The following is a 16209-nucleotide window of genomic DNA, read 5'->3' as shown; positions in this document are numbered from 1 at the left end:
GAGATCTACGTCATCCACCAACTCGGGTCCCTAATTTCCCCTCCCACCAGCAGTGCGGCAGAAGAGGGCCCGCCCCCCTCCATTCCCTCCCCCACACCAGGCCTTGTTACTCTTTCTTCTTTGCTAATCCCATCTCCCCGTAGTAGTTGTGTTTGCCTCCTCGGATTACCAGGAAGGGACAGCATCTTCCCCTGGGGCTACTGGCCACTTGTACTTTTTGAAAAATTGCCTCTTCCTTCCCTAAGCTCCTGGGACAACAACCTCTCCTTCAACCTCCCCTCCTCCCAGCTTTTAATGTCTACCATTTCCTCTGAAATCTAGTCCCAGATCTGAAATGAAAAACCATTAGAAAAGGAGACCTGGAGTGAGAGTGTGTGTTTTTTTTTTTAACTTTCTTAATACTTTTTTTGTTCTTTTTGTCCTGCCCTCTCCTGCCCCCAGCCTGCATTCTTTTGTGAGAAGAAAAATTACTATAAATCTACTCTCAATTTGAGGGGGAAAAAAAGAGTGGGAGTTGGAAGAGTGATGTTGGGTGATGGCCTCCACAAGCCCCACATTTTCTCGCTTGTGGGGAGTGTTACACACCTCACTCCAAACAATCTTAATGTCTTGAGGCCTAGCACATAACACAACCCTGAATGAGCTCATTAGAGTGTCTAAGATTGCATAAATCTTCTGACTAGGCCAGTGTTCTAAACAGGAGCGTGACAGACTTTCACTTGCATGGCTTAGCAAGGAAGAGGCATGGAGCCCTCAGAAGGCAGTAATATAGAGAAGGTTGAGCAGGAGTCACAGCTACCTGGTGGGTATCTGTCCAAAAAGGTGTGCACACTGACAAAGTAAGTAGCATAAAAGAACATTATGAAATATACTTGGATACAGATAGAGAATATCACCTCTAAATAAAGTATTAGGGGAACATTGAGACCAAGATAAAATTGGCTGAACTCGGCCTCTGGCCTCTAGTAATTAGTGTGGAACCATTTCACTGACTGCTTTGGCGAGCTCAGTGATTCACCAGTCAGCAATGATTGAACCTTTTTTTATATTGGGAAAAGTAATAAAAGTAATGTCAGAACATTGGGATCTACAGTGAGATTGTCCTTAATACTTCAGATATAAGGTAATTATCCTTGTATAACTTTTACAATCCACAGATAATACAGGAGTAAATCAAGAGACTGGAGAGTTTGGGAATAAGCAGAACTCCAGAGAAGTTCTGTGTAACTTCTAGGAGGCAGTACAAGGATCTGACTGAAATTTAGCAAACAGAAAACCAAATCAGCTATGTGATTCTGGGTTCAGAGAAAGATCATGTGCAGCATGGGGCTTATTCAAGCATGGGAATGTATGAAAAGAAGAGTCAGAGGAAAGTGTTGGTAGCTCCCACCCAAGTGGCGTCCGGGGAGAGGAAGTCCTGGCTAAGATGAATGGAACATTCAGCTTTCCTTGGCAGAGCCATCCCCATAATGTGTAAGAGTCCTTCGAGCTCCCTTAACAGAAAGCCACTTCTTAAGGTGAACCAGTGCCCTTGCTCTGATTGCAGGCTCAGCAAGCAACTTCTAAGTAGTAGCTTGCTTACAGAAAGAATGGACTGTTAAAATGGACAGAAACATCCAGTACCCTCTGACAGTTGTATTTTTCAGGGTAAATTATTCAGTTGTCACTCTTACTGGTACTTAGCTTCCCTTTTGGCCCACTTAAAGAGAGGGAATGCAGAGATGCGTGGGTTCGGGTGTTCAGATCTAGATTTACATGTTAGTCTCTGTGAATGGGAGTCTTTCCTTGACAGAGACCTCGCTTTCAGATAAAGTCAGGGCTTGATCATGCAACAACCAGGGCAAGACACTAAACTATAAATACAACCCTATGGAATCATGTCAGGAAATCCAGGTCAGTTTGACTTAGAATACAATCCTGTGCATCACCATTTCTGAACTGTACCTCTCTGATGTTTAGTGAATGTGAAAAATCACAACCAAGACATTTTGTGGCACATAGGCCCCCAGCATCTCGTTTCATAGCTGGACAACAGGTTAACATCCAAAGTCCTTAAAAGGCTCCAGCAAATCAACCCTCTGAAACAGTTTACATTTCTGTCTGGGAAAAGAAAGGAAGTGCATTTTATGTTTTACATCCCCCCTTTTCCCCTTAAATCCCCCCTTTTCCCCCCAGCAAAAGGGTGGGTATTGTGCCCAAAGGAGACCAACTCCATACTCTCTTACTAAAATTTAAATCTTGAATACAGATTTTTAAAAAACAGCGGAAGGATGACATCCTGAAGAGACTTTCTGTGAATTCCTCCTGCCTATCCCCCTCAGAGCTGACCCTGGTCTGCAACACTCCCTCATTGTTTCAGTTAAATCAGGTTTGGTTTCTGTTGCTTGCAACCAAACAAAATTAACCAATATACAACACAAAAACAAATAACATGATACAAAGAGTAATATCACTTTTTAAAATAAAAATCTTCTCTATATATTTTTTCTCACTCTCTAAATCCCATTAGTGTTAGCATCTGCCTATCCGTTTTTATTTGGGGGCACTCTCAGATATCTATCACCTGGGGACTACATACCAATTTGAGCCAAAAGGTTCCTTTCAACAGTGGCTTCATATAGCCTTCTGCAGGCTTAGGAGCTTTTAACAGGCTCGTCTGAGGAACTGCTTGAGGATTTTCCTTTTTTGCTTTTGAAATGGTTTGTCAGGCAAATAGCATGCCCTTAAGTAGTTGTTGATGGGTGTATAATGGAGAGCAAAGTAGATTTTAAATGGCAGTTTTTAGGGTCCCTGGTAGAAATTGTAGATCTAAATAACAAAGAAGCGAGAGAAATTGACATGGCTTATCATTCCCATGGAGTATAGGATGTTTTAGAGAGGGAGTGGATGCAAACGGGAAAGGTCTGGCAGGGAAAAATCTGACAGACTGGGAAAATGATGGCCGGGAGTTACACGTTGGATTGGAATAACCGGAAAACATACCAAAGTGGGGGAGGGAGATATTTTTTACTTGTAAGGAGAGGGAAGAGTGGCACTTTTGTCCTTAAAGCTTTGTTAAGCTTTATATACTCCTTAGTTCTTTCTAATGTATACATTCAAAACAAACAAAAGCCACTTATATAATTACCTAGCAACTAAAAATTGAATGATGGACAGTTAGATTTGCCAGTAAAGCTTCATACATAGAATTCACTTGTCTAGGAGAAGAAACTAAAGGGAGACAAAAAGAACAGTGGAGGGAGATGATGCAGAACAACAGCTGTTAAGCTGGTTTTTAGAGAAAAGGGGTGTGATACTGGTGAAAGAGTTTGGACTATAAAAGTTTTGAGGAAGAACAGAAAGTTGTGATGTGTTCTTGACTTCTGAATATTCACCAGCAAGGCACTCTGGGCTCCCTGGCTTACCTCTTGAAAGGGCCTCCCCCACACAGGGGCCCCTCACAGGGAGAGCTTCCTGCTGGGGTGTCAGATTTCAGCATTCAAAGAAAGAGGCTGCCTAAAGGGTCTATATTTAGAGTATGACTCCCTAGCAGGGACAGCTGAATGTCTGGGGACTAACTTCTGCATACTTTGTCCCTGAGTTCTGGGATTATTCTGAGGGGCTTGTATGGGTGGTACAGTGAACTTGTAACAGAAGGCAGGGAGTGAAAAGGCCTCTCTCAGCTGGTGGTGACTGCTTGGCATCCTGTCAACTATGCTTTTCGTGAGGGAAAAATGGCACAGATTTCAGGAGTGTCGAAGTGATTCACAGTCACCCACAGACTCTCAGCACTGTCTCCACTGGAAGACGCTGAGCACTAGTGGCTGTAGGGTGACAGACATACAGTACCTGAACAACAGATCCCGTAGCTATCTCACCAGTGTCATGATTAAATGAAAATTATGTCTGTTGAGTCTCATTTTCACCAGGGGGTGTTAATAATAGGGACAACTCTAATTTATGGATTGTTTACAAGTTAAACCATGAAACTTCAGCATAGATTTTAAATAAAAACTTCTGAACGAAAGACAGGCTAACCTGTAAGGTTACTAATTTCTGAAGTTCACCTGAACGGTAAGATTCATCTGAATTTGGGGTCTGCATAAAGTCGGCCCTTTGAAGCCAGAGTGAAAGCCATCCAGCGATCTTCTATGAAGTTCTCAGCCATCTGACACTTAATACTACGTGTTCAGCCAAGAATAAGAAAGGCATAGTGATTCACTTATCAAAAATTGCCACAATTAAAACACTGACCACCTCACTATAGATTCCACCAATTCATAAATCATCTGGAAGCACACTGGTTCTGTTTGCAAAGGTATGCATTTAAATTTTAATATGCTGTTTGAAAGCTGCTATTTCCTGTGCAGTCAGTAGAAAACATTTTCAACAGGGTACCATTAATTTAACCAAATCAATGAGGCCTCTCTATTAACTGGAAAATCTTGTTTATTACACACACACGTACATAACTTGAATTCTTTTTTCTCCAAGTGAAATAGATTTCTTGTATTTTCTGGTTACAAAATAGTCTAGTTTGAGTCAATAAAAAAGGAAGGATGAAATAGAACATAAATGTATGAAAAATATTAATGAAAACCTCACTGCTACTTGAGCTTCCTTTTATGCCACTCCCCCCCCTTTTGGTACAGAGACTGGATGTGCAAAGGGGTAAAAATTAAGGAACAGGCGGGGAGCAGGCCTTTCAGAGCCAAGGAAAGGAGAAGAAATTTCCCCCCAGAAGAAGTAATGGCAGACCCACGAAAAGATGCGGCCCCTTCGTATACTTAGAGAAAGGCAAATTCAAAGACCAGAGAGAGCCACGGCCACCTCTGGCTCAATAGTATTGTTATAGAGGAAAGGAGTGACAGGGCCCAGTGCGAAGGGGGGGAGGTACGGGGCCGGCTGGCGCCTGCCGCACTGCTTGTGGGAGTGGAAATTGGGGGCCAGAGCTCACTGGTGACGTGGTCGTCACGTGACCAAGAGCAGCCTAGAACCGAAGTCCTGCTAGTCGCCTCCGTCTGGGTACCAGCCCCCTATTACTCTGCAGGCGTGTGAAGGAAGGAGGAAACTAGACCCGGACCGCGAGGTCGGTACGAGCCTGGGCTCCTGCTTAGAGGCGGGTGGGGAGAGGAGAGGGCCAAGGGCGTCCCGGATCCAGGTTCGGGCTCAACCGGGCTGGGTCCCCTTCCCGCCTACTTTCTAAATACCGTCGCCCCCCACCCACCCACCCTTGTGCCCATTTAGTAGAGAGAACCGGCGGACTTCGGGGAGGGGGTGAGGGGAGTGAATGGCGGTAGACAGAGACTCCGAAGAAAGGTGCAACAATCACGGTACTCGTGTCCCGAGTCCTGCTCCGTCCACCAAGCACTCCGTCCCCTCTGTTTCCTGCCTGTTTGCAGGTTTGTAGGTCTGTTGGCCCATAGATCGCCTCAAAAGTCGTGCCGAGGGAAGGAGCAAACTGCCTTGGGACCGTGCAGGTCCGTGTGAAGGTGGGATGGGACCTGGACCCTGGCTCGGGGTGGTGTTCTGGGTGGTGGAGGAGGAAGGGCTGGGATCTGCGCGGGCCGGGTCCGAGTCGCCCCCTCCTGGCCCCTTCTTTCTCCACACCCCCTCCCATTTCAGTGCAGGGAAAGGGGTGTGGCGGCCTTTGCTGGGGAAATGGCGGACGATAAGGGGGCGGGCGGGGGGGGTTGCAGAGGAACCGGCGTTTGGAAAGTCGGGGAGGTGTGAGAAATATTTTAAAGTCAAAGGCTGAAAATGCAGAAAAGCGGGTATTAGGACCAGCATTCTCAGTGCTGATCCATCCACCACACTTTCAGTCCTCCAAAGCCAGCTATCTGTCTTTCCGACCTTCTGCCAGACTGTCCATCAGTCTCCGCGGAAGGAGTGCTGACAACAGAAGACAAGGGAAGAAGAAATTTACCTGACTTTGGTAGAGGTTGGTGGGAGAAACCTACCTGTGAATCTTTGGGGGAGGGGTCACGGTGGAGGAAACTACCTGAGCCTTTGCCTCTCCATGTCACCCTCCTGGCTATCATAGCACAGCCCCATCCCCTGCCCTTTTCAGTAGGGCCTGGAAGAGAAATGGTGGGTCTTGGGGGTAGATAGAGGATGACAAAAAGGAACAAAGAACTAGTTTCCTAATAATCCACCTCTCTCAACCAGAACTCAAATTCCACTCTGTTTGTATAGTGAGGCACAAGCTCAACACAGCACAATGCCCTAATGCCATTTTGCACCCATAGATTCATCACAGGACAGCTACAGGAGCCCAGGAGAGGCTGAAGAGGACTGCTGCTCCACCATTACTCACCCTGGCCCTCAGAATCCTCCTGAATCAGGTGGAACAAGGCCCTCTCCTGTCCTGTCCAAAGGCTGGCACGGACTTGAGCATGGGCAGGGCTCGGGAAGTGGGTTGGATGGCAGCAGGACTGATGATTGGGGCTGGTGCCTGCTACTGTGTTTACAAACTAACCATAGGAAGAGATGACAGTGACAAGTTGGAGGAGGAGGAAGAGGAATGGGATGATGACCAGGAGCTGGATGAGGAGGAACCTGAGCTTTGGTTTGATTTCACAACTATGGCTCGGCCCTGGAGTGAGAATGGGGATTGGACCGAACCGGGGGCCCCTGGTGGCACCGAGGACAGGCCCTCAGGTGGGGGCAAGGCCAACCGAACACACCCAGTAAAACAGCGCCCATTCCCCTATGAACATAAAAATACTTGGAGCACTCAAAGCTTTAGAAATTTCAGGTGTGTACTTGACCTCTCTAAGTGTCCTTTCATTCAGGGAAAAATGTGGTTTGCTCAGCCCAAGGATGCTGGCTTTTCATTTAGCCACGATATCAATAGTCATTTGGCCAGCCTCTCCGTTGTTGGAAACACGATCCCCACTCCCGACCCTATTAAGGAGAAGGCTTTCTGTACTCTGGATAACTTGAAGGCAGGAGTTGAAAACCAGGGCCAGATTAAGATGTCCATCAGTGAAGTGTATCGGAAGACTGTGTCATGTTGCTGCAACTCATTTCTGCAGCAGGCCGGATTAGATTTGTTAATAAGCATGACAGTTATTAATAACATGCTTGCCAAGTCCGATTCAGACTTGAAGTTCCCTTTGATATCGGAGGGGAGGGGATGTGCTGCGGTTCAGGCTTTGAAACTGTCGATGGGTTTGTCTGGAAAGCCGGTCTTGGCAGGGGAGTCGCTGGGTGCCCAAACGCTGCTCTCATTCATGTCCCTCTTGATCAGGAACGGAAACACACAGGTTCTCCCTGACACCCTGGCCTCATAGAGGGCCATCTGGAGCGGAACGGAACCGAATCCACCCAAAACCCTGCTGGAGAACACCCACCTGTGTTCTCATTCAAAGAATCTGCAGTGGGTGCTGTTGAAGATCCGGCCTTAGCCACCACATCACGGGGTGAAAGTTCCACTTGCTCCACCGAGGACCACCACGCTCTTCTGGGCCAGGCAGGGGTCCCCCCGGGAGCTCTGAGTAACCTCTTGGTTTTGCAGTCTGCAGGCAAAGTGCATTGTCAGTTACTCCCTTGCGGCCTTCCTCCTGCGGTAAAGGGATCTTTTCAGCAGCCAGCTGTGCCTACAGAACATCCTATGAGAGCATGGCCGGGGAGGTCTTGCCTCCGGTGGTCTCCCTGTGTCAGCCGGACTGTTTTGAGGAGACCAGGCGCGTGTCGGGGCTCGAGCTGCAAACGCATCTGTTGCCTCTTAGGTTGAATTCTTTCCCACTGACTCCTTCTTCTCTGCGAGCTGATGGATGGTGAACCTAGTCACCCACAAAGGACACTCCCCTCCTCTGTGCTCTACTGACTTGACCTCCTCCACCCAAGCCTACATTTGTACGCATCATCAATAAAGTTGTGTGCTTTGATTGGCAGAAACGGGACGTGGAACTTGTCCTTGAGTTGACAGTCTACACGCAGAGGAAGACAAAAGTAGGTGACCAAGGCGAGCCACCTGGGGCCTTCGCTCCCTGACAGGGGCACTCTCACCAGGTGCTCACAGGGGGCAGGGGTAGAGGTGGGCTGGAGTGCTCAGGAGAAGGGGCTGGGGGCCAGGGGCGGAAGCCAGGGAGCAGAGGCGGGGTTCGTGGAGGACGCAGGGCACAACACCTGTGAAGCCGGCGGCGTTGTGCCTGGCACCTGGAGCAGAGAAATCCCTCCATGAAGGTGTTTCTCCTTGACTGCCAGCCTGGGCAAGAGGGTCAGTATCCTTGGGGTCTGCCCACACACCCTTAGGGACCGGTTGGCAACCCATCCCCCTGCATTTAATGCACAAGACTGGCAGCGATGGTTGCCGCTCGCTGCGTGCCCACTTGGCGTCCTTCTCCCTCCCCTGCAAAGCAGCTGTTAAACCTACTTCCAGGCCCACTCCCTTCCTTGGGAGCCCAAGTCCAAATTCCTGGCAGAGGGAGAAGGGTTGGCCCCCTCTTCCTTCGAGGGAACCTCTTTTCTGCCCTCTCCTCTGTCCCTTTGGTGACATCCAAGAAGGGGCCGGTGGAGCCCTCCATGAACTCCCCATCAGGATGGTGGGGCAGACGCTGAGGGGGCCTGGCAGGGCTATGGCTGGTCCACTGGGAGACACATCTCCGTCACACCCATCCAAGCTCCTGGCACCCCTTGCAGGAAAGGAGGAACCCAGCCCTGTGCATGGACCCATTCTGTGGATCTGGATGCCTCCTGCTGCCACCCCTCCCAACACTGCCAGACCTCTCCCAGCAACCCTGGGCCCCTGCATCACCAAAGCCAGCTTCCCTGAGTGTCTTTGACGTGTCAAGCAGTGGTCCTCTTTCCCTGAGCCCTGACCCACAACACAGGCAACAAGAAACTTCCCTTGGGCAGCGCTGCCTCTGTGCCTGGTGCCCTCTCCTGGTCTCTCTGGGATGCGGCTCTGGGCCACTGTGCCCTGGGCATCAGCACTCTGTGCCTGCTCTGCCTTCTGATGCTCTCCTCCACAAAGACCATAGTTGTATCGGTTCCTCCCTTCTCCCGGAGTTTGGCTGGCAGGTGGATTACAACCCCTCAGCTTTTAACCGACCCCCCCCCAACCCCCTACCGTCTCTGGGCTGACTAGAAGGTATGGGGGCCTGCCAGGTCCCAGGACAGTCTCTGGGGAATCTTCCAACCTGCAACGGGGACACCACCTCTCCCCAGGCACTGGCACCTTGGATGGCCAGAACGTGACTTGTGGTTGCTGTGACAATACACCCCCATCAGGGCGCTCTCTCTCTCCCTCCCTCTCTCTCTCTCTCTCTCTCTCACACACACACACACACACAGACACACACACACACAGACACACACACACACACAGACACACACACACACACACACACAGCTTGTCACCCCTCCCCAGGCTTCCTCTGCTGGCTGTCCTGTTTCCTAAGAGTTGCTAATGCGACCAGCCCTTTCTCCCAAGCCAGCCTCCGGTGGACTGGGCAATGTTTCCCAAGTAGGAGTGCCCTGGACACTCCAAGCAGAGCCTGCTGGGCCAATGCTGTCTTCAGCGACACACCTGTTTGTGCTCAGCCTCTTGAATCTCAGCACAGAGGCAGGTCTTCTCCTTCCTCCCGGCTCGGGCTCCCAAATTAACAGGCGCCTCCCCACTCTGCGCTCTGCCAAATCCCCATTCCAGTGCTGCCACAGGCAGTTGTCCCCCATCTCCGAGGCAGGCCCTTGGCCCTCTCAGGCCACCGCTGACTTCTACCATAGGGAGGGCCTTGGAGACTGTCTGCTCATCTCCTGAGCGACTATCTGTGACAGGGAAGACTGTTGGCCTCCAAAGGTCTCCAGGCTGTGGTCCTGGCTCGAGGCAAGAGCCTCCTGTGCATCTCCTGGCCCTGCCCTTGCCAAAGCTTTCCCTCTGCACCTGGGAGCTCGGGCCCCTGGTCTGCCCTTTATCCCTTGGATGGTTGCTGTGCCAGGCAGGAGCCCCAGGGGCAGTGGAGGGGGTTCGGGGGCATGCCTGCCAGTCAGGGCCCGATGAAGACATTTGGAGGCTGTCAGCAGCGGAAGACCATGGTACACCCCCCACACGTAATGCCGAATGGAACGGCGTGGGACCACCAAGCCCCATGCCTGCCTGCCCCTGCCTGCCAACTTGCCCACCTGCCTGCTACGAGGCACAGATTCTTTCCGGGCTTCCCCATGGTAAACACTTGACAAGGGCATCAAAGCTGCAGCTTGGCACACTGTGTGGGGGAAGGGCCCTGCCTTGATGGGGCCCGCCCCAGCCTGGCCTGCCTCTTGGGAAAATCTGGGGGGCCCATCCCCACAGACTGCCTTCCAGCTCCACCAAAGTCCTGGTCTTGCTTCTCAGGCATCTCCCGGTGACGTCTACATCAGGTGCCTGCAGGTACTGGCTGCACACTGACTCCCAGTGCCCTCCCTGGCTTGCTACCCCTCCTAGAGGTCTTGGGATTTGACCTCCCAGCCCGCCCCCCCCAACTGCCCCCCCCCCAAGAGCACACGCAGGAAGTTGCAGACTTCCTGCTTCCCAGCCCATACAGCCAGTCTCAGACTGTGCCTCCTCACCGGGACCCTAGCTAGCTCCAGTCTCACCGCAGTTCCCCCCACCAGCCCCTCACTTTGATGTGCCCACCCCACAGAGCGGCACGGCCCTCACCAGGCCAATCTTTAAGCTGCCACAGCACCGTTCAGTGGACAGCTGGACAACTGTGGCCAGGGCTGGCCCCAGGCTCCCTTCTGCCCCCAGTACAGCTGGTCTAGGATGCAGGCGAGAGCCTCACTGCAGTCCAGCACAGTCCCACTGAGGATGAGCCAGTCCCTCCTGTGCTACACATGCTGCGGGCCTCACCTCACACCCTGTCACTTCCCTCCTCTCTTTGCTCATGGCCTCTGGGGCACCCTGAGGCCAGGCTCCTTTCCCCTTACTGCCTCTTGTTTTTGTGTGTGGCCTGGGATGTCCTCCCTCATGCCCTGATTACAGACAGGGTCTCCTGTGTGGTTTCCTAATTCCTTCACACTCTTCCACTGAAAGGGTTGTCTCACAGATCAACTTGGAATTTACGTCTGTGCAAGCTGGGAGGGGTGACCCAAATTTTAGTTCTCCGCCCCCCCGCCCCGCCCCGTGGCTAACAGGTTAACCCGGCACCATTGATCACACCGGGCTCACGCTGCCTGCCGTGTGGCACATCTGGGACCCTCGTGCACCCAGCCCAGCTGAGCATCCCCTCTGTGGCTCCCCGGTGTGAGTCTCCCCCGAGGCACACCTTTCTCCCAGGAACCTCTAACTGACTCGGGGACCCTCAGCTCACCGGGGGGCCTGATGGTAGGTGCTTTGTGTGTTAGCAGGGAGGTGAGTGTGGGTGCTTGTGAGCAGGCCTCTGCCCCAGGTTCCTTCTTGGGACACATTCTGGCCCACAGGAAACGTAGGAACCCTGTTCCCTGGCTGACTTTAGCAACATGAGAAAGTGGAGACTGGTTTCTTCCCTTCCCAAAATTACTTGATTTGTGTGAGAGTAGAGCAAGTTCATTTTCTATGTATAGACTTACCGTACTTTGCACATGGTAGTCGTTAGCTGTTACTTGAATTATGACTGTTGTCACATGTTGAACTCACATGTTGCAATGGTTTCTCTCAACCCTTTCCTTGATTTTTTTTTTTTCAGTGTGGTACATTCAATCAATCTGGAATTTAAGTCTTCTGTTTTTGTCCATGTTTTCTATTTTACTTTTATAGTTTTGTTCTTTAGGACAGTCTTCACACCCCACATTTACTAGAAAATTTTTGCCTGTATTTCCTTCTAATATAAATACAGTTTTCTTTTAGAGTTAGCTCCTTTTTTTACCTACCAGTGGTGTGTATGTGTAAAATGTGCATTTTTGTGTACATATGTTTTGTGTACATTTGTATATTTGTGTATAGGTAGACTTTGTATCTTAATTTTCTCTAAAGAATAATTAGTTATACTAATGCCTTTATTATTGAATCCAATTTCCCCCCATAATTAGGGTCCTAATTTCCATGTCTAGAATATGAACATGGGTTTACATGCATTGTCTCATTTTGTGGATCTAACATGCATGTAGTCTTCAGTTGCTGGGCCTTTGATTCTGCTTATCAGTAATTAACAGTTCAGGTAATGTGAGTAGGTGACAAACACAGACTGATACATAAGCCATAGCAATAAATCCCACCCAATACCATTTACCCAAAATCTTAACTCAACTCTCTCGTAAAAAATAATTTGAGAACAAGCATTTAATTCACTTTTCTGAGGAAAATAACAAAGATTCTATCATTTTGGAGCAATAAACTCCCAAGTATGGCTAAAAGGCATACCCTGAGAATCAAATTATTTTAATGAACCCACTGAGGTTTATTAAAGCTGTGTTAACCTAACATCAGGAAGGGACACAAGATATAGGCACAAAGGTCCCTGTTCATTTTGCAGTATAATTGTCCCAGCATGCTGTGTAATAAACATTCTCACTGTCTTTGATGCTTGAAACATCTGTGGAATTGGGATTGCTCACCACAGCTCCCTCAGAAGATAGACTATAGTGAAGACGTGCATCCAGTGTGCACAAATATCTCTAATGTTAAAGCAAGATGGCTCATGACACTTCCCTGGTGGGTCCTCACTGCACTGTACAGATCAGTGTCCTTCTGCTTCTGGAAAACTTGCTGAAGATAATGTGGAGACACCCACCCAGTCACCAAGATGCCACAGATGATGCACGTGCTGGCAATAAGCTTCCTGGCCAAGGTGACTCTGTGGGTGTCTCCATAGTCCACAGTAGTCAAGCTGATGGTGGCCCACCACCAGCAGATGGGGGTGCTGGTGAGGCTGGACATGTGGTGATCTTTCTCCACAAAGTAGATAAGCACAGAAAAGATGGGAATGGCCACAAACAGAAAGAGAAGCAGCAGCCCAACCTCATGGTAGCTGTGTCTTAGTGTGGCACCTAGAGACCAAAGTCCTGTGTAGTGCCAGGCAACCTTGAGAATTTGGAAAAGCCTCACAAGTCTGAGGATCTCAACCACCTTGCCCATGTTCTCAGTGTCTTCACACTCTTCCTCCTCGGTGTCTAGAGCCAAAGTGTCTTAGAAGGAAATAATGAAGACAAGGTCAATTATGTTCAGAGCATATTTTTAGAATCTCTTTTGACAGGGAACAGCAACCAGCCAGATGGCAAAGTCAAAGGCAAACCAAGAGCTGCACGCGGTCTCCAAGTCTTGCAGCACGGGGTCATTCACTTCTCCATTCTCATTCTGGAGCTCCGATATACTGTGGACTCACATGGCCATAATGGAGACCAGCATCACACTCACGGAGGAGATAGCCATGATCTCGGCAGACAGGCAGGCAGTAGGCTCGGTGTTCCATTAGAATCCAGATCTTCTTCCAGAACTGACCGAATCACCTCTCGTCAAACTTCTTCAGCTCCTTCTCAGAGAAGACTCTTCATAGGGGGAGCTGGTACCCATGCCGTTGCTCTTCTGGTCCCAGTTCTTCTCTGTGGTTTTCTTCCTTGAGTTCCTGGCTCCTGGTAGCCCTTGTGCAGTGGAAGGTGATGAAGAGCTCCTCAATGCCCCAGCACTCCATCTCCTGGCAGAAAGAAAACACGTACAGTTCTTCCAAAAACACCGCAGCTTCCAATGACATTGTAATGAAAATGCAAAACATAACTGAATAAGAAGGTGTTCCGATTAAAATAGTACTCTTTATTGGCCGAACTGTAGTCAGTCATCCTATGGCTCCAGAATGGCCTCTTCTGAGGGGCAGGTGAGCACCTTTCTGAGTCTGGTGTAAGGAAACCGTCCAGGAGGTTGCTTTGGTCAACGCACTGCGTAAAGTGCCCCCTCCTCGCCCCCACCCCCCGCCACTGCCACGTCAAAATGGACAAGTTCCTCCTCTTGTCCAGGGCAATGGAAAAACTCACCAGAGACCATGGTGGATAGAGAAGGCAGGAAGCTGGACGGGGAGGGAGATGAGGAAGTCCACACTGCACCCTTGTGGTGCAGATGTCACACTCTGCCCTCATTCTGTCCAGCGGAATGCCCATCATCATCCGAGAAGCTCCGCTCTTCTTCCCTCACGGAATGTGCGGTGCCCTGAGGCATTTAGCGGCCAAAAAGAAAAGAATCCTGTTCTTGGGTTGTATCAACCAGAGCAGTTACTGGGAAGTCACTCCCACAGATTTGGATGAGATAGGATCCTCCACCGACGGGCTCTTTTGTCACCCCTAGAACATCTGTAGAATCGTAAGCTTCTGCCGTGCACCGCGTCTGCTTTGTGGCACTCACTCGGCCAGGAACTGCAAGAGTCCAGGCGACTCAGGCTCGCGGAGCTCTGTGATGCCGCCCGCCCGCGCTGCAGTAATCAGGCTTCGCCACACAGCCCCGCGCCGGCCCGCCGTAACCGCGGCGGGAGAGCCGGGGGAACCCGTCCCCGTCCGTCTGTCCGCCAGTCCTTGCAGAATCCGATTTGTAATGCTTTCATTGAAAGTGCCCTGAGTCTATGGATTAATTGGCAAGCATTGGCATCTTTATAATTTTCTCATCTAGGCACGTTTATCTAAATCCTTCTTCCATTTAGTGAAGATTTTTTTTTTTTTTATAATGATCTTTCCCATTTCTTTTGGGGTTTTAGTCCCATGTATTTGTCTGGGTTTGTTAGCTTGTGAATAGGCATGGTCTTTATACCTTCTCTTAAAATGCACTTCTACTTCGATTCCACCGTTCTTAGTCCATGTGCCAACACACTAGACATTATCTGTGGTTTTGACTGCTTTGGGGACAGCAATAAAAAAGGGGAATGGTCAAGCGCTTCACCACCGTCACTCCTAAAGACGAGGGAAAAGGAAAAGTACTAGAATTAAGTCCTATTGTTCCACAATGCTCTCCCCGCCCTCAACTCTCCCTACAAACCCTTTCTTTTTTTTTTTCCAGTTTACCTTTATATCCTCTTGCTCCCTCTCCCCTGGCAGTGGAGTAGTTCAAACTGGTTCTTCTGGTTTATTCAATCATGTTTGTTTAACCCTGGCAAGGTCTCCATTAAATTTAGCTGTCAGTATTCTATTGTTCTTTGTTCTTGGATGCATGGATATGGGACGATATTGAAGGAAGGAAAGGTAACTTGATGGCTCAAGTTATGACCACAAATAAGTACTTCAAATAACCATGCCATGTATCTTCCTTTGAATAAATATTTGCATCTCACAAGGATCAATTGTCAATATGTAAATATGTACCAAAAGTTCTGTATTTTTCACTATCCAGACTTAAACTGGGTAGTAGATGGATTTGGTGACTTTCTAAACAGGGCAGGGAGGGCATGTGGAGGTAAGGGAAGTGGTGGGGGGTGTGTTCCCACCAGCCTTCTCTTTCAGCCTGTTCTACCCTGCCACTTGGGCTGCCTCATGCCAGACCCCACACTTTTTGAAGTTCGTGCCTAGGGAAGTGAGAAACTAACCCCAATGCCCTGAGATTTTCCAATATCGGATCTAGTCATTTCTAATCCCCATCCCGCCCCCCCCCACCAGAGTTTTGATCTAGGGCTTGATTTGAGTCAGGAAACATGGCTGGCTGTGATTCCTTCTTCTCTCTCCCTCCACAAAATTCTTCTCCCAGGTACACTCCCTTTAGGTGCCAAGCTCTTACTACCTATAGCATCTAGCAAAGATCTATTGTCAGAGTCTTCCAGGCCTGCTTTCTGATATGTAATGAGAGCTTTTGGAATTTAGCAAAACTCTAAATTGATTGCTATGAAGTTTTTTTTTTTCTAAATTTAAGTTCAATTAACCAACATGATGTAGTGTTCAACAATTTATCAGCTGAGTATAACACCCAGTGCTCATCACATCATGTGCCCTCCTTAATGCCCATCACCAAATTACCCCATCCTCCTACTAACCTCCCCTCCAACAACCCTCAGTTTTTTTCTTCCTATAGTTTAGAGTGTCACATCAGGGGCACCTGAGTGGCTCAGTGGGTTAAAGCCTCTGCCTTCGGCTCAGCTCATGATCCCAGGGTCCTGGGATCAAGCCCCCAGTCGGGGGGCGGGGGGGGGGTCTCTGCTCAGCAGGGAGCCTGCTTCCTCCTCTCTCTGCCTGCCTCTCTGCCTGTTTGTGATCTCTGTCTGTCAAATAAATGAATAAAATCTTTTTAAAAAATAAAATAAAAAATAAAAGACTCTCACATGGTTTTTCTCCCTCCTTGATGACTTCTCATTCAGTTTTCCC

The 16209-nt window shown here is 49.3% G+C and overlaps 1 protein-coding gene and 1 pseudogene across 2 annotated transcripts; one reads left to right on the top strand and one right to left on the bottom strand.

Annotated features, from left to right (window-relative positions):
- Positions 1-6374: 6374 nt before the first annotated feature.
- Positions 6375-7879, top strand: LOC308337531 (protein ARMCX6-like; the record flags this gene model as incomplete). The annotated part of the gene is made up of 1 exon (XM_080795619.1): positions 6375-7879. The coding sequence occupies one exon, from the start codon at positions 6375-6377 to the stop codon at positions 7272-7274; it is 900 nt and encodes a 299-aa protein (XP_080651745.1). The 3' UTR covers positions 7275-7879.
- Positions 7880-12405: 4526 nt separating this feature from the next.
- On the bottom strand, positions 12406-13918 carry LOC308337257 (delayed-rectifier potassium channel regulatory subunit KCNS3-like; annotated as a pseudogene). Its single transcript has one exon. The product of its transcript is annotated as a delayed-rectifier potassium channel regulatory subunit KCNS3-like (transcript).
- Positions 13919-16209: the final 2291 nt, after the last annotated feature.

Source organism: Martes martes (genome assembly GCF_963455335.1).
Source record: "Martes martes genome assembly, chromosome: X".
Taxonomy (NCBI): Eukaryota; Metazoa; Chordata; class Mammalia; order Carnivora; family Mustelidae; genus Martes; species Martes martes.
Note: the sequence above shows the minus strand (reverse complement) of the source record. Positions and strands in the feature narration are given on the sequence as shown.